Genomic DNA, 23,845 nt, shown 5'->3' on the forward strand with positions numbered 1-23,845 from the left:
TAGTTTTTGTTGTAAAAGAAATATGCTTTTATTCAAGCATACTTGGCCTATGTAATGGCGAACTCAATAAGCATGAATGTTCTCATAAAGGTGAATCGGTAGTTAGTGGTACTTAAGAGTTCCAAGTCTGTGGCATTGAAGAGGAGAGAGTCCAGTTTGTGGGCATTGAAGAGCTGAAGTGATCTTCTCTACCAAGATTCGCATGGCCTAAGTTGAAGGGGAAAGGGGAAAATAACAAAGAATGTTACCGTTACTAAATGGTGCTGTATTGAGTGAATAGTGGGGAAACTTTAACCAAATGTTGTCGCATTGGAGCTAAAGGGAGATTTTTAAGTTATTTTTTTTATAATAAAATGTGGGACCCATGAGCACAACAGTCGGTACACACTCAAAAAAGAAGCTGGTTTTTTCCAAAATTTATGGGCTCACAAATAGTGCAATAGGTCCCTTGAATAATACAAAAAATAAGCTAAAAACTGATTTAAGCTAAAGCTTGCATCAGTTCCCAAATGCACTTTTTGTGTTCATTTGAAAACAACTTATTTAGCTTTTTGCTAATTTTTTTTTTGCTAAAAGTGTGTTAAAATATATTTGTATCTTGAAAAAAATTTGAAAACATGAAGAAATGTGGGAAACTTTTTTGAAAGGTTGTATATAAAAACTAAAAACTAAAAGTTAAAAGCTAAAACTGAGGCCAAACAAATTTTTAATGCAATGAATGTTAGCTTATATTAGTGTGAAAATTTTGAGGGCAAAGAAGGAACAGGTAATGAAGACATCGCTGCTGACTAGAGGCAACCCATTTGTCATGTGTTCCAAGCAAACACATAAATTTAGAATTTTATTATTATTATTATTATTTTAAAAATCACTCCTTTTCTTGTCAAACCACTATTTTCTTCCTTAGGGTTTATTTGGATACAGTTTATTTTACTGAAATTGAAAACTTATTACTAAAGTACTGTAGATAAATGTAAAAGTTAGTTGAAATAGTACAGTGAGACCCATGAATAGTACCAAAAAGTGCAGTGGGGCTATAAATAGTAGCAAAAATAAGTTAAATAGTGAAATAATTTTCATTGGAATCCAAATGCACACTTAGGGTGTGTTTTGATACAACTTATTTTGCTGAAACTAAAAAATTATTGTTAAAAGTACTGTAGATAAAGCTAAAAGTTAGTTGAAATAGTATAGTGAGATCCATGAATAATGTCAAAAAGTATAGTAGGGCCTATAAATAAGAGCAAAAATAAGCTAAATAGTTAAATAATTTTCATTTTTATCTAAACCCAAACACACACTTATTTCACTATTCAGTTTATTTTTACTATTATTTATGGGCCCACTGTACTTTTTGACATTATTCATGGACTCTATTATACTATTTTAACTAAATTTTATCTTTTTCTACAATATTTTTAATAATAATTTTTTAATTTTAGTAAAATAAGCTATGGTAGACTTAAAACTTCGAAGTGCCCATATTAGGCCGTGGGTTAAAAAAGATTGAGCGATAACTTAGCGGGCCTGGTGCACTTGAAACATATATGTTTGTTTAAAAAAAAACCCGGCCCATAAATTAAAAAGTGGCCAGATTTGAAGGCGTGAATATTTCAATTAAACGGTCCAGAACTCCAGATCATACCCAAAGACACTTAGAAATTCCTAGGTAGCAGAGGAACCGGGTTCTAGCTGCTGTTGGTTTCTTTTTTTTTGTTTGGTCTCTCACTTTCCCTCTCCTTTCCTACTTCGGAAGAAGACCCATACACATACATCATCTCTCTCTCTCTAAACTCCCAAAATCAAAACCCCTGGCTCAGAAATACAATAATCAACACCATGAACGCACCCATAATCGGTGAGTACCCACTCTCTCTCTAAAATATTTTTGATTTTGGCCGGAAATTTAGTCTTGAAATTATAATAATTTTTTGTATATATGTGTTTTTTGTGTAAAGATCCACTGCAAGGAGATTTTCCGGAGGTAATAGAAGAGTATTTGGAACATGGGGTCATGAAGTGCATTGCTTTCAATCGCCGTGGCACCCTTCTTGCTGGTATTCTTTTGTTTTTTTTCACAAACTTTACCACTTACTACTTGTTTTTTGTTCCTAACTTGTTTTATTGTTTATTAATTTCATTGCAAATTTTGAATTTTGATCATGGGTGCTACTAAAGTTGTGATTTTGGTTACCTTGAGAAGAGTTATGTTGTTTATGTTTCTGGGTTTATCTATATTCTTCTCCAAGTAGAACTGAAGAATGTCTTTTAGTTTCGTTAGCTGCATTGCAAGTTTTTGCTTATGCTGTTTTGTTGGGTTTCTTGTCTTGGGTAACAAATTGTTGGGGAAGTTTGCAATTAATTAACAGGAACCTCTTGTGTAAATTTGGTATGCCCCCAGATCTTTAAACAAAGTGCGAAAGCAAATTCTGTAGTTTTTTTTTTTGGGAACATAACAAAGGGAGCTAAAATGGCATGGGCTTCCCTCGTAAGAGCTAGGTGGAGGGTGAGGTCGTGCGTTCAGACTGACTAGTGCATCTGCAACAGTGCAACTTAACAGTAAAAAAAAAAAAAAAAACAAAAACAAAAAAAAAAACTTCATTGTTTGGTAGCATTGGTGGTCACTGTTATGTAAGATTAAAGGGATGGCACAACTGTGCGGTGGCAAATATACTCACTTTAAAAGAAAACCAAATGCATTGCATGCACTTAACTTGAGTGCCTATAAAAATTAACGTTGGTGCCTGTTAAGAACAAATTGAATAAATTAGTTATTGCAATATTCTAGAGAGGTATTATAAGTTCTTTACTGCTCATGTTGACACTGGTTTGATTGACCAGCTGGTTGCTCTGATGGAAACTGTGTTATCTGGGATTTCGAAACTAGGGGCATTGCTAAAGAGCTCCGTGACAAAGAGTGTAATGCTGCCATAACAAGTGTCTGTTGGTCCAAGTACGGTCACCGTATTCTTGTTTCTGCTGCTGACAAGTCGTTGACGCTTTGGGATGTTGTTAGTGGTGAAAGGATTACACGTACAACTTTGCAGCAAACCCCTTTACAAGCTCGTCTACATCCTGGTTCCTCTACTCCATCTCTCTGCCTGGCATGCCCCCTCTCATCTGCTCCCATGATAGTTGACTTGACCACTGGAAGCACAACTGTGCTGCCGGTTTCAGTCCCTGACGCGGGCAACGGACTTGTCCCTGCATCACGCAACAAATTCTCAGATGGAACTCCTCCATTCACTCCAACTGCTGCTTGCTTTAACAAGTATGGGGACCTTGTTTATGTAGGGAACTCCAAAGGGGAAATTTTGATAATAGATTACAAAACCATTCAAGTGCATGCCATGGTTCCTGTTACTGGGGGTGCTGTGATCAAGAACATAGTATTCAGCAGAAATGGGCAGTATCTGCTTACAAATTCAAATGATCGGACGCTTAGGATCTATGAAAACCTTTTGCCCTTGAAAGATGGGCGTAGAGCTCTTGATGACTTAGAGGAGACCCATAAAGAGCTACATGGTGTTGAGAAGTTGAAGGCGGTTGGATCAAAGTGCTTAACACTTTTCCGGGACTTTCAAGATTCTGTCACAAAGGTGCACTGGAAAGCACCTTGCTTTAGTGGTGATGGTGAGTGGGTAGTTGGTGGTTGTGCAAGCAAAGGAGAGCACAAGATTTATATATGGGATAGGGCTGGGCATCTTGTGAAAATCCTTGAAGGTCCAAAGGAAGCCTTGATTGACTTAGCATGGCATCCTGTTCACCCCATTGTTGTCTCTGTTTCCCTGACTGGCTTGGTTTATATTTGGGCTAAAGATTATACTGAGAACTGGAGTGCATTTGCTCCTGATTTCAAAGAGCTAGAGGAAAATGAGGAGTATGTAGAACGTGAAGATGAATTTGATCTGGTGCCTGAAACTGAAAAGGTGAGAGGCATTTAACCTGATAAGCAGATTATTTGTTCATTTCTTTATCTCTAAAATATATGTGTGCGTGCAGGTAAAAGAATCAGATGTTAATGAAGATGATGAAGTTGATATAGTGACATTGGAGAAGGATTCGGCTTTCAGTGATTCAGATATGTCCCAAGACGAATTGTGCTTCTTGCCGGCCATTCCTTCTCCTGATGTTCCTGAGCAGCAAGACAAGGGCGTAGAAAGCTCGTCAAAGTTGGTGGACAGTAATCATTCTGGATCTCCTCTTTCAGAAGAGGCTGGACCAAATGGACGTGCAACAAACCATGCATCTAGCCCTCTTGAAGGTAAAATTATGTCTTGTTTATATATTTTTCCAAGTAATAACATACCTTGAGTTGACCTTTACTAGGAACAACTGAACAAGTATTCCAGCAAGCTTTAGAAGTGAAGTTTGGATGTGTTTTTGATTCATATCTCATATCCAAAGTCTGGGTTCAAAAACTCCCACATTGATTTTGAAAACCTCAATTTCGAATCTACCTTTGTCTTGCACCTAAAAATTGTTGCCATAGCAATACATTACAAAGGAAAAAATGGGTGGCTCTGACAGTAATAGTTCCATTTTTAGCTTTTTAACCTCATGAAATATATAGTAAACACCTTTATAACCTGCCTTACCTCTTCACTGCCTAAGCAAAAAATTAGTACAGAACATAAGTTCTTAAATTTGTTGATATGAAACAAGTTTCTTTAGTCCCACCCCATCCCTAAATAACAGGAAAGGTATTATGTGAAAAATTGTTAGTACCTTATTAGTACCTTTTACTCCTTTCCTTTCTCCCTTTGAACAGTGTCCTTCTGTAGACCTTGTGTACTTGGGTTTCACCCCCTTGTTTTTGGTGCTTCTAGTGATATTTTTTACGAAAAGGGGGGAAAAAAATTGGTTAGATCCTATAAGAAAAACTATTAAGTAAAGATAAAAATCGTTCTAATTAAAGTGTTACTTGAACTATGATCAGCCATTAAATATTGAGCTGGATATGAAATTCAATTGATTTTTGTGCTCGAAATGGTTGAGAATCAGATTTGTTGGGTGAGAAAGCATTGTCGTAAATGTTCTGAAAGTGATGCTTGATGTGCCTGTGTGTGTGTTTTTTTTTTAATCTCAAAATCAGCAGTCCCAATTGATTTTCATGTCATATGCTAGAACTTTTCTTTTACATAATCTAGTGCCACTAAACATTTGAGAGAGTGGAACTTCCTACATTTAGTTTTTATAGCATTAAAGACAATAATTGAACTTTTTGCTGGGGAATTATGGAATGCTATCAAGACATAATAATCTAATCGAAAAAATTAGATTTTTTTATTGTACAAGATGTAAAGTTGTAAACATAACCTTTTTTGGGAGAAGTTGGGGGTGGGGGGGGGGGGGGGGGGGTGGGTTGAATTTAAGGTTTGAAAAACCAAAATTTACTTAATCTCATATGCTTGTAAATAGAATGGAATTTCTTCTTAAGCTCAATGTTCTGTGTGGGATTCCTTCAAATGAGGCACTGACTCATGCTGTTATAGATAATTCTATTGCAGATGATGCAGGAGGATCACGCATGAAAAGGAAGCGGAAGCCTTCAGAGAAAATTTTGGAATTGCAGGCAGAGAAGGTCAAGAAACCCTTGAAGCCTTCTGGTAGATTGTCAAAAGTTAAAAATAAATCTGTGGCTGATCTGGATAACGGTAATGGTTTTCTTGGGGATGATGTTTCTGATTAGCACAATTAGATATTGAATCTTATATATTTTTCCATCTGTATTTCTGTAATCTCTTTTTCCTGTGGACAACTTAGAGGCTTAGGTTTTTTTGCCCCTTCTTTTTTTAAATTTGTGGTTGGCCTGTTGAAATATGTATATTTTCTTTGGATACTACTTAGTTTTGGTAGCATGATTTAGCAATGTTAAAGGTAGGTGTTACAGAGATTCTCCACATGTTTGCATCTTCTGATCAGTAAAACTTTGGGTCTTTGCCAAACTAGTTGTTATGATTTAGCAATAGTAAAGCAAGAAATTACAGAAAATTTTCCTAACTGGTTGTTAATAATAGGTTTGCATCTTTGCCAAGAGCCTTTGTAGCTCAATGACACTGTTAGTTTTCTTTTATGAGAAGAACTAGGTTTAAATTCTTTATTGTAATTATCGAAAAATAGTAGGTTTGTGTCTTTAGACCTATCAAGACCTATTTTATGTAATAAGAAATCTCCGCAAGTTTGGAAAAATATTATGACTTTGAGTGTCTGTAGGCTTAATGTGCCTAATACCAAGTTGTATATTTCACGTGTATAAGAGGCCTTTTCCGACTTTGTTATTGGCTGTTTTGATTATACTCCATGTACAGCAGAAGACAACGGTAACTTGTACATTTGAGAACTGGTAGACAACCAGTGGCTTCAACTAAAGCAGCCAGATTTTGAACAAGTATGAATTCGGGTGCAGGTCTAATATGGACTAAGAGATCTTGTTTCTCCAGTTATGCCACCCAACCTGCAACTGCATACAACACACTTCAACTGCACAGAACCATCCACTTTAACTGCATAGAACCATCCACTGTGACTTGGTAAATGGAGGCCTAAATCGATGATAAAGTTTGGAGTTTGGACGAAATAGATTGATCACTTTTCAGGGCGTTGGTAAAATAAAGTGCTCTTATTAAAGTTTGAACAAGCATTCATTTTTAGTATTTGAATGGCCTTCTCAGACAAGGCAACAAGGGCTTAACCCTTGAGCCGCGTTATTTTGGTTTTCCCAAAGCCTTGCCACAGCACTATCAATAATAATGGACTGTACTTAGTAGTTTAAATGAGAAGAGTAAAAAAAGTAAATAAGTTTTCAACAGAAAACTGCATCTAATGGAATATGGAGTTAGTACTTTTTCCTTAATTAGGTTTTAATTGTACAATTGATGTCAATAAGTGGGAAAAGATAATAGGCAAAATTACAATGTTGATCTTTCAAATTTATTTTGGGAGCACAATTAATCCCTTAAGTTTAAAAAATGAGTTGGATTAGTCTTTTTACTAACTGTCATTAATAGTGTTACATGACTAATGGAATAATAACTTGACTTTTTTTTTTTTTTTTTTTTAATGATGTGACATTTTTTTATTTAAAAATTACAATAGTTAGTATAAACAAAGGCCATCCAAGATCACCCAAATGATGAGGAAAAATATTAGATTGTATATTTGTATGCTGCCTAACTAATTTTGACACATTCATAATTTCAAAATAAAATATTGATATTTCATTCAGACACAAGACCAACGGAACACAATCAAAGGTTTGACTTGGTTCTTGAACTCTCACTCAGAGTCTTTAGTTTATCTTTTCATCAAAGTTGCATCTCTCAGTCATCAGTGATGGGAGTCAAATCAAAAGGTGGAGCTAGAACTCATTAACATCGCAATCCAGAGACTTGTTGGGGAGAGGAAAATCAAAGAAACCTCCAATACTAATGGCCTCGTCCAAGATGATGTTGTCGATGACCAGCTTCTCCTCTCCAAGTTGCTCTCTCAGATTTTATTTGATTACTTTTTAAAATCCCTAAAATGGGTTGCACAGCCACAAAGAGTGGAAAATAGCAATACTTGAGATGGGTTAGCCGGAGAGGAGAAGGGAGGTGGAGGGTAGTGGCTGTGCGGGCATGACTATGAAACAAAGTGGCTTATGGAGTATAATGTTGTCGCCATCATAGGGAGATGGCGTTGTGTGGAGGAGGACGATGGGTCTAGGGTTCAATCTATCACTCCTCCCCCCTCTCTCTTATCCGTTTCAGATTGTGGACTTGGAAATTCAGATTTGATTTGGTTGATTCGAGTTATTTGTTTGATTTGTGAGGGTTCTTATGTGTAAATTCAATTTTGTAATTTTTTAACAAATAGAAATGCCACATCATAAAAAAAAAAGGTCAGATCATTATTCTGTTAGCCACGTAAGCAACACCACTAATGGAATAATGACCTGACTTTTTATTTTATTTTATTTTATGATGTGGCATTTTTTTTTTTGTTAAAAAATTACAAAATTGAATTTACACATAAGAACCCTCACAAATCAAACAAGTAACCCGAATCAACCAAATCAAATCTGAATCTCTAAGTCCACAATTTGAAATGGGTAAGTTGTTGTCGGGGACGTTTTTGTGACAAGGGCCGAAAATGCGAGAATGGCCCAAATCTCCCCTTGGGTTCTTTAGAAGTATTTATTTGTGGAAAATCAAGCCCAAAATTCCAAATGTATAATGAACAAAAGGCTAATGGTGCTTTGACAAGAGAAAATCAAAATGCTAATAATGAAAGTGCAGAAAAAGCATAAAAACATAACAGGTCTGAAACTTCGACCCACAATCACACAGAAGAAGAAAATGAGGAAGGTCGTGAGGATGAGAGGGGAGGTTCTCTTGTACCCATATTTCCACCCCTAAGGTTCAGAATTGTGAGAATGTCTCTTGGCTTAGTGGGTTTTTGCTCTCAAGTTTCAGCTCTATAGGGAAAACGTGGTTTAACAGGTCTGAAATTTCGACCCACAATCACACAGAAGAGGAAATTGAGGGAGGTCGTAAGGAAGAGAGGAAAGGTTCCCTTATACCCATATTTCCACCCCCAAGCTTTGGAATTGTAAGATTGTTGAATAACTGAATGGGTTTTTTGCTCTGAAGTTTCAGGGCTCTAGGTAGAACGTGACTCCCTCTTTAATGAGCTGAAGAGAGAGTTTTATATAGAGTTTGGGGTGTTGTTCTTGAATGGTTTTTGAGTAGTGGAAGAGGCTTTTATCCCCTATGATACCAATTTGGTGTTTTGGCTTAGGTTGCTTTTGTTTAGGGAAGAGTTTGGTAAGTTTTTTACATAATTTTGGAAATAAAGAGGGTTTGCTCTAATTGGTTGCCTTTGGTCAGATATTTCAGACCATTGAAAGGCTTACCTAAGTGAGGCCTAGCAGATGGAGTTGGCCAATGGGAGCCAACTATGTTTTAAAGGTAAAAGTGGGTTAGGGCATAAACTTTAGGCCACAGTCACCCAGAGTATAAAAACTATTTTTGGGTGGAAATTTTGAATACAAAACCTCGTCCATGAGCCTGAGGTGCTACTGGTGTCCCTTGCTCACTTGGTAACATGCATGGGCTAAGCTCATGCAAAAGGTCCGAAAGGAACCGACCCATACCCTCCAAACCATAATTCCTCAATTTCCCCATAAGTTGCATGGGCTTGGGCCATGCCTAAAAAAATAAAATTTAATATAATACATGAATTGAGCCCACAAGAAAGTCGGGCTTGTACAAAATGTGTTGCAAAAATGGGTACAACATTAGCCCCCCGAGCACGCGTGGTGCTTGCAGAATGTGGTATGAGTAGTTGATGTTTCCCATTGCCTGTAGATGCTGCGGTTTTGGGAATTAGTTTACCTAAACACTTTATTTTTTGTTGAGATGTCATGGATTGTGAAGCCAATCTTGCATAAAGACATTAGGTTGAAGAAGTTCGCTTTTAAAAATTTCGCGGGTCATGATCATAGACACATGATGGTTATTTGTTCCACTAAAGAACATCAATCAGCCAATATATGTAGCATCTTATGCATAATATGATTCAATGTACCTCAAGAAAAGCTATAAGGATTGGCTTTCATGCTTGCATGTAGCTTTAGAATCTTCTCCTTGATGACTTTTGTGACCACCATGGTGATTTTAGCTAGCATCTCTTTATGTGTCTTTCATGCTACTTAAGGTAACTTTAGCCCTTTATAGCACTTAAATGGCTTGCCTTTCATGAAGGCCATGTAGCTTTAGCCCTGTTTTCTTTAAAGTCTTTGGCCTTCATGCTACTCTCACATGTAACCCATATTGTCCTTTCTTGTCTTTACATCTTAGCTTCCTTAATTTTCTTGAAGCTTTCTCACGCCACTTATATCCTCCTTTTTATTTTCCTTAAACCAACGCACCATTTGCCCTACATTTTCAATAGCCGTTTCTCGTATGGCGGTGGGCCCTTTCTTAGTCTGGTTTGCTTCAGGCATGACTCCAAAATCTTTTACTTCTCTTAGTCTTTCAAGGTCGAACTCTCCAAATCAAGATTTCTAAAGCTTTTTTTTTTCCCTTCTTTTTTTTTTCTTTTTTTCTTTTTCAAAACCCTTCAAACTCTGTCAAATCTTGCGACACCCACTTTCAATCCTCCACCCATATTTACTAAAACCAAAGGGAGACGAGATGATGGTGGGGAAATGGAGAAGATCTCTATTGATGGGGAGCAAGTGGGTTCCATTGGAAAATTTGTTGGCACCAATGGTGGTGGTGGTGAAGCGATGCCGTCGGTGAAGAGAAAAGAATCGTCGTCACTAAGGAGCAAGGTTTTGTTGTAGGAGAAAAATTCTGAATAAGCTACCTAGATGTTGATTCCCTTCTTTGCGCAAGCTCGATAAAATCAGATGCGACCCACCCAACTGAGCTAATTTTGTTTTTGCTGATATCTTGGCTATATTTGGCATTGTGTTGAATAAATTGTTTAATTAAATTTGTAGAGTAGCTTTTCGTTGGAAAAATGATAGTCTCATTGCGTTGATTCATGAGGTTGAGCCATTGTTCTCATTGAAGCCGAAGGTCATGTCGAAGCTAATTCCCATTGATTTCGATAGTCATGGAAATTAGTTTGCAATGCGGCTATGCTTGACTTCGTGTTGGAAGCAAATTGTCCCCATTGTTTGTTGTAAATTTGAATGAGCGAATTGGGTCCATATGAGGAGATGATGATGAAACGACATATTGAGGATGATTCAATATTTTAGTAGCTTTATTGTTGGCCAATTTGGTGAGATCATGTTTGCCAAGATTAATTTCGATGAAGTCGTAGCCATGAGCGATACTACTGGCTATCTTGGGACAGCTTATTTGAGATAGAATGGAGCAAAAATATCACTTATTTGAGATAGAATGGAGCGAAAATATCACTCAGCGATGTAGTATAGGTGTGACATAGCTGCTGTATGTGTTGGCACTGACAGCCCCTAGTATTGTGTTATCGTGGCGAATGCGAATAAAAATCTAGAGTCACAAATTGTTGTTGCTTCATGTTTGTTGTGATGATGAGGAGAGTGTTGGCAAAACCATTATTAATGATTCCATAGAGCGTCTATTATTTGATCGTGGTATTGCCCATCTATAACAGCCCTCGCGTCTTGGGCCTTGATAGGACCAGATTGACCATGATAGCATGAGAGGTCGCCTTGTAAAATAGTTGTTGTGTACGCTAAAATGATGAACGGCATAACTTGTGAGCAAGTAGGAGATTCCTCTTTGTTGCGTGGCTATAAAAAAATGTTCAATGAAACGTTGTTGTGTTGAGATGCTTTCGCATGTGATAATGTCGCAGCTCCATTTGTTTGAGAATGAAGCCGCAAATTTCTTTGGCAACATAAAATCTATTGTGGGAAGTCAATACTCATTGCCAACCCCTTTTCATGCCAAAAGGGATTATTGAGTGCCCCGAATTGCCGTCTTGCATAGAAGAATAAGTGTACTTTGGGAGATACACCATTGTTGAGTGGGAACTTTGTAACTCACTTGGTAAGTCACATATCTTCTTCATTTTCTTTTCTTGATTGCATATAATAGTATATTGAACGAGCCGTACTATGGTTTCTTGTAGGATGACTTTGGCTTAGAGAATTGTGGTGCAGTCGTTGGGACTTTCATCTACGAGGCCAATCTCATTACCAATGCATCATTTTCTGAGGTTGAAGCTACTGCGGATAGCAATATAGAGCTGCAATAGATGGAACCACGGCCGCTGTTAGTAACTTTGAAATCTTTTGGTCCGTTTCTCACTTGCGGCTTCGAAGTAAAGAACAAAGCGACTGCAAGCCAATGTCCCAAAGATGGTGATATTGGATAGGGACTATGACATTACTTCAACTTTTTTCTTCGCCTTCTTTCTTGCTTTCCCCCTTTTTTTTTTTTTTCCAATTGTCTTGTATTGATCCCCAAGTTTTGAAATTTCGAACTAGTTGAAGTGTGTAATATGGGCTGCTGCCTTGGAAACATTTTCTCTTGTATTTCACCCTTGTGGACAGCCCACTTATGTATAGAGCAGCTCCTGTCTAGTTATATTGGTGAAACTTTGAGTTTGTACTCAACGGTGTGAATAGTTTGTATTTTGTACTTTGTGAATGAGTTTCTACCTTTCTTCGATAGGCTATGAGCGTGATTTTGTTGCGAAAACAACTCTTATATGGCTGTGACCATTTGAATATGTTGAGAAAAGCATGCTTGGAAGGATTGAGTGCACCTTGCGATGAAGTAGCATAATTTTGAAAGACTATATGCACTTAGTCTCTTGAGAATGACTTGTGGTTGATTGGATAACTTGTGAATATGGCTTTACCTTTGCAATGGCAAGTCAGGAGATATGTTGCTTGCTTGTCGTGTCTTTGTGAACAGGCTTTGGCTAAGTGCATGTCTCGCTGTCTGTGCACCATTTTTCAGTGCTCTATTGATAGGTAGATTTGGTTTCACATACAGCCGCTCATACATATTGAAGCTTAGCTCATTGCTTGGTAGTCGACTTATTCTCGACATGTATTAGGTTGCTATTTCTTTAGTTTCAAGAAGCCCCCACATATGGGCTGCGTTTTTGCGCATTACGGTTCATGGTGCATTTGTTCGTCACTATTTCATAGGGCGATCGTGTTCTCACATACATAGGCTTGCTAATTTCTTGAGGAAGGATTTTATCCTCGCGTATAGCAAATTACCATGTGGCAATGAGATAGTGATTTGTTGCATCGATTTTCCCATAATGTTTTAGGGATGATTATGTCCACCATGTAATGGACCACTATGCTTGAATTTTAAGATATTTTGTTGGCTTCCCTACCGCTTTGTAAGGCTTGTCGTTAAAAAATTTTTGCTTTCCCTACTTTGTCGAGGGTATTGCATCCTCGCAAGTAGGGGTCTTGCTACATGTGAATGATATGACATCTCACTGGCTTCCTAATCATTTGGTAGGGATTTCCTTTGAGTACACATTGGCTTCCCTACCTTGTTGAGGGCTAGTCATGCCTTTACAAGTAGGGGTATCGCCATAATAAAACGTCTCATTGGTTTCCTAGCCATTTGATAGGACTTATGATTGAGAGAGTATGTGTTTGGCTTTCCCTACTTTATTGAGAGTATTTTTTTTTTTTACCCTCGCATGTAGAGGCTTTGCCGTAAGAGTAATTTGTTGGTTTTCTTGTCGTTTCGCAGGGTTTCTCATTAGAAGAAAGCGTTGGCTTTCCCCACCTTATTGAAGGCATTGCACCTTCGCATGTAGGGATCTCACCATACTTGTATAACATGATAGTTCGTCGGCTTCCTAGCATTTCATAGGGCTTGCCTTCGAAAATTGGTATAAGCGAGACGTATTGTTGTCGCTTATAAACGAGATGTCAAAGCAACAAATGATATGCTTCTTGATGAGTTTGGCTACAACCATTCCCATCGCTTCTCTTGAGTCAAATTGCTTCCGCCCACTTAGTGAACTATTTAGTTGTGGCAAAGACCCGAATGTACTCATTCAACGACGAATGGATAGGTCCAATTAGTTCAAGCCCCCGAGTATAAAAGGCTATGGAGTGCTCACGTCTTGAAGGCTTATATGTTGTGTGCTTATAAGCTTGGAGTGCACTTGGATGTGTGGCGACTTTAGCGAATTTGGTTATGCCAAACCAATGGTATCCCATCGCCAAGAGTTGTTGGTAGGATTTATTCCTCCCTTGGTACTCACCATATTTCTTCAAGATGAATTCCAAAAATGGGGTTCCTCATTTACTATATAGAGGGTAGAATATAATTCCTCTTTGTCGAAAATTTGTTGTGTCGCAAACAGTGTCTCCATACTCAGCTAACTTGGCTTCTAATTTTGGGACAATGATAGGCTAAGCGTTCGAGATGTCGGTATAGGGTTGTTTTATTCCCAATAGCACGATTTTTTTTTCCACACTTTGGTTAGCCTCTTTGTCGAAGATACATGGTACCGCAAACAGTGGCTCCATACTTTGCTTGCTTGGCTTCTAACTTTTGGACAACGATGGGCTAAGCATTAGAGACGTTGGTATAGGATTGTTGCATCCCTAGCACAACAATTTTTCTCATTGGCCTCTATGCCGCTTATGCCGAGCTTTCACATTAATACTATGATTCCACTCGAAAATATTTGGAATCAATTTCCATCAACTAGCTTGTGATTTTTGAGTTGTTTGACATCAATGTTTAGAGCGAGCTCTAGTGAAGCATTCTTCAAAGGTGTGCGCGAACTTTCCTTATTAGTTGGCTTGGCCGTAGATTTCAATTGCAAGAATTGAGTGACAAGAACAACTTTCTTGATGATGGCAACATTTGAACTTCCCTCTTCATGTATAATCTTAAATTCAAGAAGGATTAAGGCATTGGCATAGCTTAGAATGCATGCGCTTGTCATGACTTGAGATATATGAACATGCCATGGCTTGGCGTGCGCGGATCAACCATGATTTTGGATGCGTGAGCTCGTCATAGCTTAGCGTTCATGAGCGTGTCATGGCTTCGGTGAGAGGGGATTGAGTTCGGATTTTCTTTGTCGTTGGGTGCTCCGAGAAGGTTTCCATTTCACCTTAAGTGCAAATGTGATTTATATTAGTAAGCGATAGTCATGGCCAAGCGAAGTAGCATAAACGACTTATAGAAAATATTTTGATTAAAAGTTTGAAAGATTAAAATGGTTTAAAAGATATGTATATAAAAAAAAAAAAAATTAGTAAAGAGAAAGCTTGAAAGTCTTAGCTCAAGTGTGCTTTGACAATAGCATATCGCTTGTATGACTTCAAGACTTGGTTTATGAAATGTCGCTACTTGAAGACTTGGTGTGTCGAATATCTAGCGACTTGCGGTGGGCCATTCAGCTATGGCCTTTAGCTATTTGGTGAAGATTTCATTTAGAGGTGAATACATCAACGATTATTGTTGTGCCAAAATAATTTAATCACTCATGGCAGCCCCCATGTGCTCGGTGCTAACTTAGCAATAATATAACTTGATGTATGGTATGTCACTACCTCAAGGCTTGGTGTATGGAATATCTAGCGTCTTGCGATGGGCCATTTAGTTATGGCCTTTAGCTATTTGGTGAAGATTTTATTTAATGGTGGCACCAAAAATATTAAGCTATGAAGGGTTGCATACAGCAGCGATTATTGTTACGCCAAAATGAGTCAATCACCCACAGCTCCCATATGCTCAGTGCGTGAGGGGTTCTTGGTTTTGAAATTTATGTTTAGAGCTTTGCATTGTTGATTATTGGTTGGAACTGTCATTCCCTTCGTGATTGGATTCATGGCTTGCCATTTTTGCATTTTCAACTACAACAAAAATTTTCACAAATGTCATGTAAAGCAAGAGATATATGATGATTCATCCATAAGAATGATAGCTAAAAAAAAATAATATAGATGAGTGGAAATTTTTTTTTTCCTCGCATAGGAAAGTTGATTCTCCCTCCATCCTTCATTTCTTGGGTGGTTTCCAGAAGTTGGAGCAATTTCGTCACATGATTTGGAGCATCTCCAGCAGCTCAATGAACTAAGGATAGAACTTATTTCAGCTCAACTTCACCATACTCTTCTTGCGCGGCAAAACATCATTTGATTTCTCTTAGAATGACAAGTTGGTGTGAGAAACATCATCTTTTTGCTGGTTTTGTATCTTCGAATACATGACTTCTCTTGTTTCAGCTGCTTGACTCTCCAATTGCATAAGAAAGTTGATTCTCCCTACATCCTTCATTTCTTGGGTGGTTTCTGGAAGTTGGAGCGATTTTGTCACATGATTTGGAGCATCTCCAGCAGCTCAATGAGTTAAGGATAGAACTTATTTCAGCTCAACTTCACCATGCTCTTCTTGCACTACAAAGCATCATACAATTTCTCTTAGAATGACAAGTTGGTGTGAGAAACATCATCTTTTTGCTGGTTTTGCATCTTCGAACACATGACTTCTCTTGTTTTAGCTGCTTGACTCCCCAGCGGAGCCGCCAAAATGTCGGGGATGTTTTTGCGACAAGGGCTGAAAATGCGAGAATGGCCTAAATCTCCCCAGCAGAGTCGCCAAATGTCGGGGACGTTTTTGCGACAAGGGCCGAAAATGCAAGAATGACCCAAATCTCCCCTTGGGTTCTTTAGAAGTATTTATTTGTGGAGAATCAAGCCCAAAATTCCAAATGTATAATGAACAAAAGGCTAATGGTGCTTTGACAAGAGAAAAATCAAAATGCTAATAATGAAAGTGCAGAAAAAGTATAAAAACATAACAGGTCTGAAACTTTGACCCACAGTCACACAGAAGAAGAAAATGAGGAAGGTTGTGAGGAAGAGAGGGAAGGTTCCCCTGTACCCATATTTCCACCCCTAAGGTTTAGAATTGTGAGAATGTCTCTTGGCTCAGTGGGTTTTTGCTCTCAAGTTTCAGCTCTATAGGGAAAACATGGTTTAACAGGTCTGAAACTTTGACCCACAGTCACACAGAAGAGGAAATTGAGGGAGGTCGTAAGGAAGAGAGGGAAGGTTCCCCTATACCCATATTTCCACCCCCAAACTTTGGAATTGTAAGATTGTTGAATAGTTGAATGAGTTTTTTGCTTTGAAGTTTCAGGGCTCTAGGTAAAACGTGGCTCCCTCTTTTATGAGCTGAAGAGAGAGTTTTATATAGAGTTTGGGGTGTTGTTCTTGACTGGTTTTTGAGTAATGGAAGAGGCTTTTATCCCCTATGATACCAATTTGGTGTTTTGGCTTGGGTTGCTTTTGTTTAGGGAAGAGTTTGGTAAGGTTTTTATATAATTTTGGAAATAAAGGGGGTTTGCTCTAATTGGTTGCCTTTGGTCAGACATTTTAGACCATTGAAAGGCTTACCTAAGTGAGGCCTAGCAGATGAAGTTGGCCTATGGGAGCCAACTATGTTTTAAAGGTAAAAGTGGGTTAGGGCAGAAACTTTAGGCCACAGTCACCCAGAGCATAAAAGCTATTTTGGGGTAGAAATTTTGGATACAAGACCTCCTCCATGAGCCTGAAGTGCTACCAGTGTCCCTTACCCACTTGGTAGCATGCATGGGCTAGGCTCATGCAAAAGGTCTGAAAGGAACAGACCCATACCCTCCAAACCACACTTCCTCAATTTTTCCATAAGTAGCATGGGCTTGAGCCATGCCCAAAAAAATAAAATTTAATATAATACATGAATTGAGCTCACAAGGAAGTTGGGCTTGTTTGAATTGGGTTTGTACGAAATTTGTTGCAAAAATGAGTATCAACAGTCGTTAGCCACGTAAGCAACACCACTAATGGAAGTTAACAGAAAGACTTATATGGCTCATTATGAAAACTTGAAGGACCAATTGTGCTTAGTTGAAACTTGAGAGACAATTGTGCATATAGGATAAACTTGAGGGCCTAATTGGGAAAAATGCCAAGAGACCCCCTAAACTTTAAAGTAGTGGACAAAACACCCCCTAAACTTTTATTTTGGCCAATTTGCTCCTTAAACTATACAAGCTTGCCAAATAAAGCCATCTGTTTGTCTATTTGTTAAGTGACTAACGGAACTCACGTGCATTTCATTTATTTTTTTAAAAAATACTTTCGAAACCAATTGAGAGATCCCAACAATGTCAACACGATTGAAGAGGAATAGGAAGAACAGAAGAAGCATGGACTCGTCACATCATATTCAATGTTGAGTCCACCTACCTTGGCAATATAACCATCTTCGTAACTACTAGCTTCTTCATTTAAGTCAAAAGATAAGCACATTTGTGAAGACACTATATAGATGTGTTTTCAACATGTTCATCACTTCTGTCACTCTTTTCTTCATTATAATTCATAAGCTTCTAATCCTTTTGTCATGGCTACTTTAAATTTATTTATATCACTTCCCAGAATTGATTTTCTTTATCAATTGTTCTATTGCTGAAAGAAAAGAGAGTTTCAAATGATGTAAACTTGTTTGAGGCCATAAATAGTGAGCGTCAGACATGGCTGTATTGGCAAGCACAGGAAGCATCGAGGAGGTTGCAGAATCGCTGGAGGTATGCACCACCATCGGATCATGTTTGACAAGTACCATCCTGGGTTTTGGCAAAGTCTCAAAGCCCAAACCAAAGCTTCTTTATGCAACTTCTCTCTCTAAACCCATAGATCAACCTCTCTCTCAAACTCAAAGATCAGCCACCATGGCTGACTCAAGACCGCTACCACCACTGCCGGCTGTGGCTCCTAAGACCAAGCCATCTCTCTTCTCTAACTTCTCTCCAGCAATTTCTTTCTCTTTCAATTTTCCCTCTCTATCCAATCTGTAGCCTCCATAGCCAAAAACTCTCAAGCTCTAGCCTCTCAGAAGTTAAAACTAATCCCAAATCTAATCTCCACATCTCAAACTCTCTCTCCCCCTCTTAAAATTAATCCGTGGATTTTTTTTTCTTTGATGTAAATGAAACACACGTGTGTGTTGTGTTCCGTTAGTCACTTAACAGAAAGACTAACAGATAGCTTTATTTGGCAGGTTTGTATAGTTAAAGAAGCAAATTGGCTAAACTAAAAGTTTAGGGGGTGTTCTGGCTACTGCTTCAAAGTTTAAGGGGTCTCTTGGCATTTTTCCCTTAAGTTAATTTTTTAATATGGTTTTATTTTGAAATTTGAACTACTTGTTTAATAAAAATTTTATTGTGAAAAACCTGTGGATGAACTGAAACATGTTGATATTGAGAAAGTTGAGGAAGACGTGGCTAGAATTTCAGCTTACTTTGATTTCCTGAAAGAGCATCTTAAAATATTTCAGAAAACTGAATAAGAAATAAAACGAGGAAAAAATAAAGTGCATACACAACACAAATGCCCGAAAGATAATGTATATCTTTGAATCAATTCTGAATGCTTTTCTTATTTATTTATTTTTCAGATAATACACTTTTCAATGCTTATACACAAGGTATTTATAGAGTTGCTTACTCGCCTTAATTCCCATATTTTGGGATTTGGGTGGCAATTCACAATCATGCGTGTTTGAATTGTATTGACTCATAAGTATTCAAACTTATAGATTGATACAGATATGATATGTTTATTAACCGTATTAAGATCCCTTTATCCTAACATGATTTGTTTATTAAATAGGTTGACATAATAAAACTTGCACAACTTGTTTAATACACAAGTTGTGCTATGGTTCACACGATCTATTTGATAAATAAGTCATTTAGTTAGGTTAATAAGTTTACCTAACGTGAATAACTTGTTAGCAATTCTCATATTTGATAGAATGTATAAGTATACAAATTGTAAGGGTTATATTTGCAAATTGGCATATCCCGAGACAAAATGCACTTCACTTGTATTTGAGTCTTAGGTTCTAATATGTTCAAGAAGATCATTTAGTGTTCAACAAGATGTATTATTGAAGACATAAGAATTCTCAAGAATTAGTACATGAAAAGTTAAAACTATAGATCTCAACACCTGCTCGATACCTATCGATCTATTAAGATTTAATGAACCTCGATGCCTAGCTTGATACCTCTCGATCTAACAAGCCACGGGAAAATTGAAATCCAAGATATGTTTTTGGCCCATGATGACAAGGCTTTCCTAGGGTTTTGTGTACTAGGGTTTCAAAGCCTATAAAAGCTATATTTTACAGTTGTCATCATACATACAGAGAGATATACAAAGATACACTCTTAACAGAAGTTGCTATGACTTTTTGTGCGCCTTAATGTTTTGTACCAAGTTGCTTCTACATCTCCAAGTGTGGATTGAAGAACTTTGCCAAAGCTACAACAATCAAGTTGTTGTAGTATTAGTCACGTATTGGGATTCGTACAAAGAAGAAGTCTCAATAAGGACAAGTCCAATTGGGTATTAATGCTGATATTGGTATAGGTTAGTAGGTTTTGCTGTAGGTATGTATTTTGAGATAATCCGGTTGGGGTAAGATTCCTTTACTTGTAATCGCTTGAGTCTTGATTAGTGGATTCTTTGAGAATGGTGACCTGAAATTCACTCGATGGGGGGTTTTTGCATGTGAGGGTTTTCTCTGTCGTGATCAAATCATCGTGTCAAACTTATCTTCCATTGCTCTTTAATTTGGTTTAGTGATTTGATTGTGCCCTAATCTGATTTGCATGTAATATTGACTAATTAATCAATTTGGGTAATTGATAATTAATAAACTTGGGTAATTGGATTAATTAACTCGGGTCAATTTATAAACCATCATAAATATATTCCAAACATAATCACCAATAATTAAAATATAATTATAACCATAAATTAGATAAATTGGTAAAATTGACATTTAGTTAAATGGATTAAATTGGTTCGAACAGGCTCCATGTGTCAAATTCGTATTGACATATTTATTAAACAAGTCAATTTGTGTTGACTTAAATCTAATACGAACCTATTGAGTCTAAACCCTAACTTGCTAACTTCTTGTCGTATTTACAAGTTGTGTCAAATATTGTCACCCCAATCTATTAGGGGTAACTTAACCAATTCTATTACAATTGGTTGGAATATAACGGCACAACTGTACCAACTAATTTGTACAAGTGCATTATCCCATTGTCTTTTTCATTAGCCACCGTTGGGTACTTCACTAATGGATAAAAAGAAAAGAAAATTAGAATCTATAAACATAAAAGTATAATAAATCCATTATTTTTCTTGCGAACATGGCAAACTATCACTCTCACCATTTCACATATTATTTAGATGACTTGATAATCACATAATTATTGTGTCGTATTTTCTAACTAAATGAATTTTTCTTTTTATCACAAACTTGTTATGTTGTACTCATTGTTTTTATTTTTATTTTTTGTGTTCATGTACTCTGATAGTTGCCTCTTAGTTAATATTATTAATTAAGTGGTAAAATGTCGAAATAAAAAGTCATTTTCCTCTTTAAATTTTGTAATTTTACTTTTTAGAATCAATTAATGCACATTTAAACATGTGTTTTCCTCTAATTTATTTAGTTTTTGCCTATATATTCTCCCAGTGGCTTTCCCTTTGGCATTCAAGCCTTCAAAATTTGATCTTGGTTTAATTGTTGTTTTCATCTCACTGTTTTCTGGGACAATGGCTAGCAGTTCCTTGCAACAACAGATTGCCTCCATGAGGCAATCCTTGTTTGATGAGGTTTTTATCTTCTTATTTCCTAGTTGAAGAAACATTTGTAATAGTTTTTACTTCATTTTCAACATCCCATTACCATGCATAAAAATTATTTGAATGTCAAGCCTAGAAGATCACCGCTAAAATTTCTATGGGAGAATATTTTTATTAATAAAGAAAAATGAGTAATAAAATAAAACTTAATCGTGCATTTCACATCTTATCTAAGACATATTATATGTTGAATATTCTAGTTATCAACAAAATTTATGGTGGAAACGTGAAATCGTTCCAAGGAAAAATCCCAATGTTTTTCATAAACTTTACAATAAGAAACTTGAAATTTGGTGCAGATATTAACATATAGTACTAAATAATAAAATCCCAATGTTTTGCATAAAGTTTTCAACAAGAAACTTGAAATTTGACGCAGATAATAACATATTTTACAAAGTTAATGTTTTGCAGGGAATCCTAGATCGTCAACACTTCATTCAAGTGGAGTATTTGGAGGATGGGGGCGACCCAAACTTTGTTAAGGACTATATAGGTGTATATCTCAGTGACTCACTGAAAAATCTCAATGCCATAGAACAAGCACTGTGAGTGTCATGGTAAATAAAATTTATTGTGATGCTTTTCCATTTAGTTTAAATCCACATTCGTTAGTTAATTTCTTTTCTGAGTAAATTTTGTGAAATTTTAATAAACAATAATATAAGAACAAGGAGAACAGTAACAGTACGTATCACCATAAAATTCTAAACTTACACTCCGTGATTGGATTAATTAAGATTAAATAATATTCAGCTATATTTGTTTATATAGTGAGGCTAAATCCCTTGATGTCGTTGAACTGGAAAAATGTCTTGAACTGTTGAAGGACGACTGCCTCAAGTAAGAATAACACTTCTTTTTAGGATTATTAAGACTGCTTACTATAATCTTTCTCAGACCCCACAAAAATTAATGGAAACTTTATGCATTGGATACGACATTTTGTTTTTATAGTAATATGATTTTGAGCATTGGACGCAATCTCTATTTTGTTATTATTTCCAGCATTGGTGATCAAAAGGTCGCTGATGAAGTCGAGAAAATGCTGCAATGTTGCAAGGGAGCTGACATGGAAGGGTAAGTTCATTTATACCTACTTGAATCCTTTTCCTCAAGTCATAATAAAATTGCAGTATTAGATATAAAATTATATATGCTAATATTTTGTTATTATCTATGATTTCAGACTAGAAGCTAATAGTTAATTACTGCTATGTTGAAGTTTGAGATCAAAGTAACACTTTCACAATATGCCATTAACAATAATAGGATTGAGATAGGTTTTACAATTTACAAATGAGCTTAGACTATTATATGAAATATCTCATAGAAAATTATTGGGAGAATGCTACTACCATTGTTAGTAGTTTATGTTATTTCATCAACACATTGAATTTGGAGTCCACATTCATTGGTATAAGTGTTAAACCATTTTTAGCATATTTATTGACTTATCAATAACTATGAGCAGAGCTAGGACTGCAGTTCCTACTTTGAAACAAGAGTATAACACTCTGAGGAACAAATTGGAAGCTTATCATGAGGTCTCTCTCTCTCCCTCTCAATTAATTCTCTTGCTTGTAGTCAGGATAAATGAGTAAGATGTGGATTTGATTTCCATCCATTCTACAGCTACTTGAACAAAGGGCTGCAATGGCACCTAAACCTCCAAGCAAACGGAAACTACATAGCCTAAGTGGGAATAAATGGTATGTGGTGGATTAGCAGATTATTCACCATTTCAATAATGCTAGTACTTGATTAATAATAACGAATATATTGCGGGCATTTTGCCTTCATTACTCAAATATATAGTAGTTAATAAAATATAGGTGTTTTGCCTATGTGCATGAGTTTGATGCCTCTACGTTTCTTGTTTGTCTAGAACTAGTTTGTTCATGGTGTACCATGGATGGATACCAGTTCCTTCGTCAAGTTTGTTTGTAATAAAGGATACCTATTTCAGGAAACCCTTCTACGTTGCTTTTAAATGTGAATCCAATTTATGTATTGTTATTATCCTTATTTAGATCCAGTTTGTATGAACTCTAGTAACCGACTAACTTGATTGAGGCATGGACCAAGTCAATCTAATTTGTCTTGAGACAAATCGTGCTATCTATGGTATATCCGATGTAGTTAGACAAATAATTTTTACATATTGTCCCTTGGATACAACAATCCAACCACCTTTGTTGATTACCCTTGCGAGCTTATATTGCTCGTAGGATATAAGCTTTCTATATAGTACTTTCTTTTCTTAGAAAATTTAGTAAAAGATAAAATATTTTTTGTGAATAGTAAAAAGCTGTAGATGGTGAGTGTTTAGAACAATAATAAAATTGTTTTTGAAAGAGCTTTGTAATCCAAATATAATGTGATGATTTTTCAAATTTTATTTCTTTCTATATATATATATATATATATATATATATAGAGCCGGACATGTAACTTGTCCTTAGTCAAAGAATCAAAAGATTTGATATCAATTAAATGGTCATAAAACTATTGAAATCAATAGACAATCAATAGCTTTCTTTCTATATATATATATATATATATATATAAAATATAAACCGGACATCAAATTGTCTTTGCCAAATCTATACGTTGAGAACAAAATAATGGTGTCATAATGCT

At 36.5% G+C, this 23,845-nt stretch overlaps 2 protein-coding genes across 3 annotated transcripts; both read left to right on the top strand.

Moving 5' to 3' along the window:
• The first annotated feature begins 1,614 nt into the window (after window positions 1-1,614).
• On the top strand, window positions 1,615-5,905 carry LOC126721989 (protein RBL). 2 transcript variants are annotated; one of them, XM_050425128.1, is made up of 5 exons: window positions 1,615-1,858; window positions 1,959-2,057; window positions 2,842-3,929; window positions 4,003-4,264; window positions 5,511-5,905. In XM_050425128.1, the coding sequence occupies exons 1-5, from the start codon at window positions 1,840-1,842 to the stop codon at window positions 5,690-5,692; spliced, it is 1,650 nt and encodes a 549-aa protein (XP_050281085.1). In that variant the 5' UTR covers window positions 1,615-1,839; the 3' UTR covers window positions 5,693-5,905. The 2 variants fall into 2 exon arrangements, with proteins under 2 accessions (XP_050281085.1, XP_050281084.1); XM_050425127.1 differs by having other exon boundaries at window positions 1,616-1,858; window positions 5,496-5,905.
• A 12,101-nt stretch (window positions 5,906-18,006) lies between these two features.
• On the top strand, window positions 18,007-22,930 carry LOC126721927 (histidine-containing phosphotransfer protein 4-like). Its single transcript, XM_050425013.1, has 6 exons — window positions 18,007-18,060; window positions 21,617-21,750; window positions 21,977-22,045; window positions 22,211-22,282; window positions 22,677-22,749; window positions 22,838-22,930. Exons 1-6 carry the CDS (start codon window positions 18,007-18,009, stop codon window positions 22,928-22,930), a joined length of 495 nt encoding a protein of 164 aa, XP_050280970.1.
• The last annotated feature ends 915 nt before the right edge of the window (window positions 22,931-23,845 follow it).

This window comes from Quercus robur, chromosome 4 (genome assembly GCF_932294415.1).
Source record: "Quercus robur chromosome 4, dhQueRobu3.1, whole genome shotgun sequence".
Classification (NCBI taxonomy): domain Eukaryota; kingdom Viridiplantae; phylum Streptophyta; class Magnoliopsida; order Fagales; family Fagaceae; genus Quercus; species Quercus robur.

What these genes read in the sequence shown, in the direction of transcription:
- LOC126721989 (XM_050425127.1), top strand. An exon ending in CCGTGGCACCCTTCTTGCTG is followed by an intron (nt 2,058 to 2,841) that starts GTATTCTTTTGT and finishes TTGATTGACCAG; the next exon opens with CTGGTTGCTCTGATGGAAAC. An exon ending in TGGTGCCTGAAACTGAAAAG is followed by an intron (nt 3,930 to 4,002) that starts GTGAGAGGCATT and finishes GTGTGCGTGCAG; the next exon opens with GTAAAAGAATCAGATGTTAA.
- LOC126721927 (XM_050425013.1), top strand. Translation starts at nt 18,007, where the DNA reads ATGGCTGTATTGGCAAGCACAGGAAGCATCGAGGAGGTTGCAGAATCG. An exon ending in AAGGGAGCTGACATGGAAGG is followed by an intron (nt 22,283 to 22,676) that starts GTAAGTTCATTT and finishes AACTATGAGCAG; the next exon opens with AGCTAGGACTGCAGTTCCTA. An exon ending in AATTGGAAGCTTATCATGAG is followed by an intron (nt 22,750 to 22,837) that starts GTCTCTCTCTCT and finishes TCCATTCTACAG; the next exon opens with CTACTTGAACAAAGGGCTGC.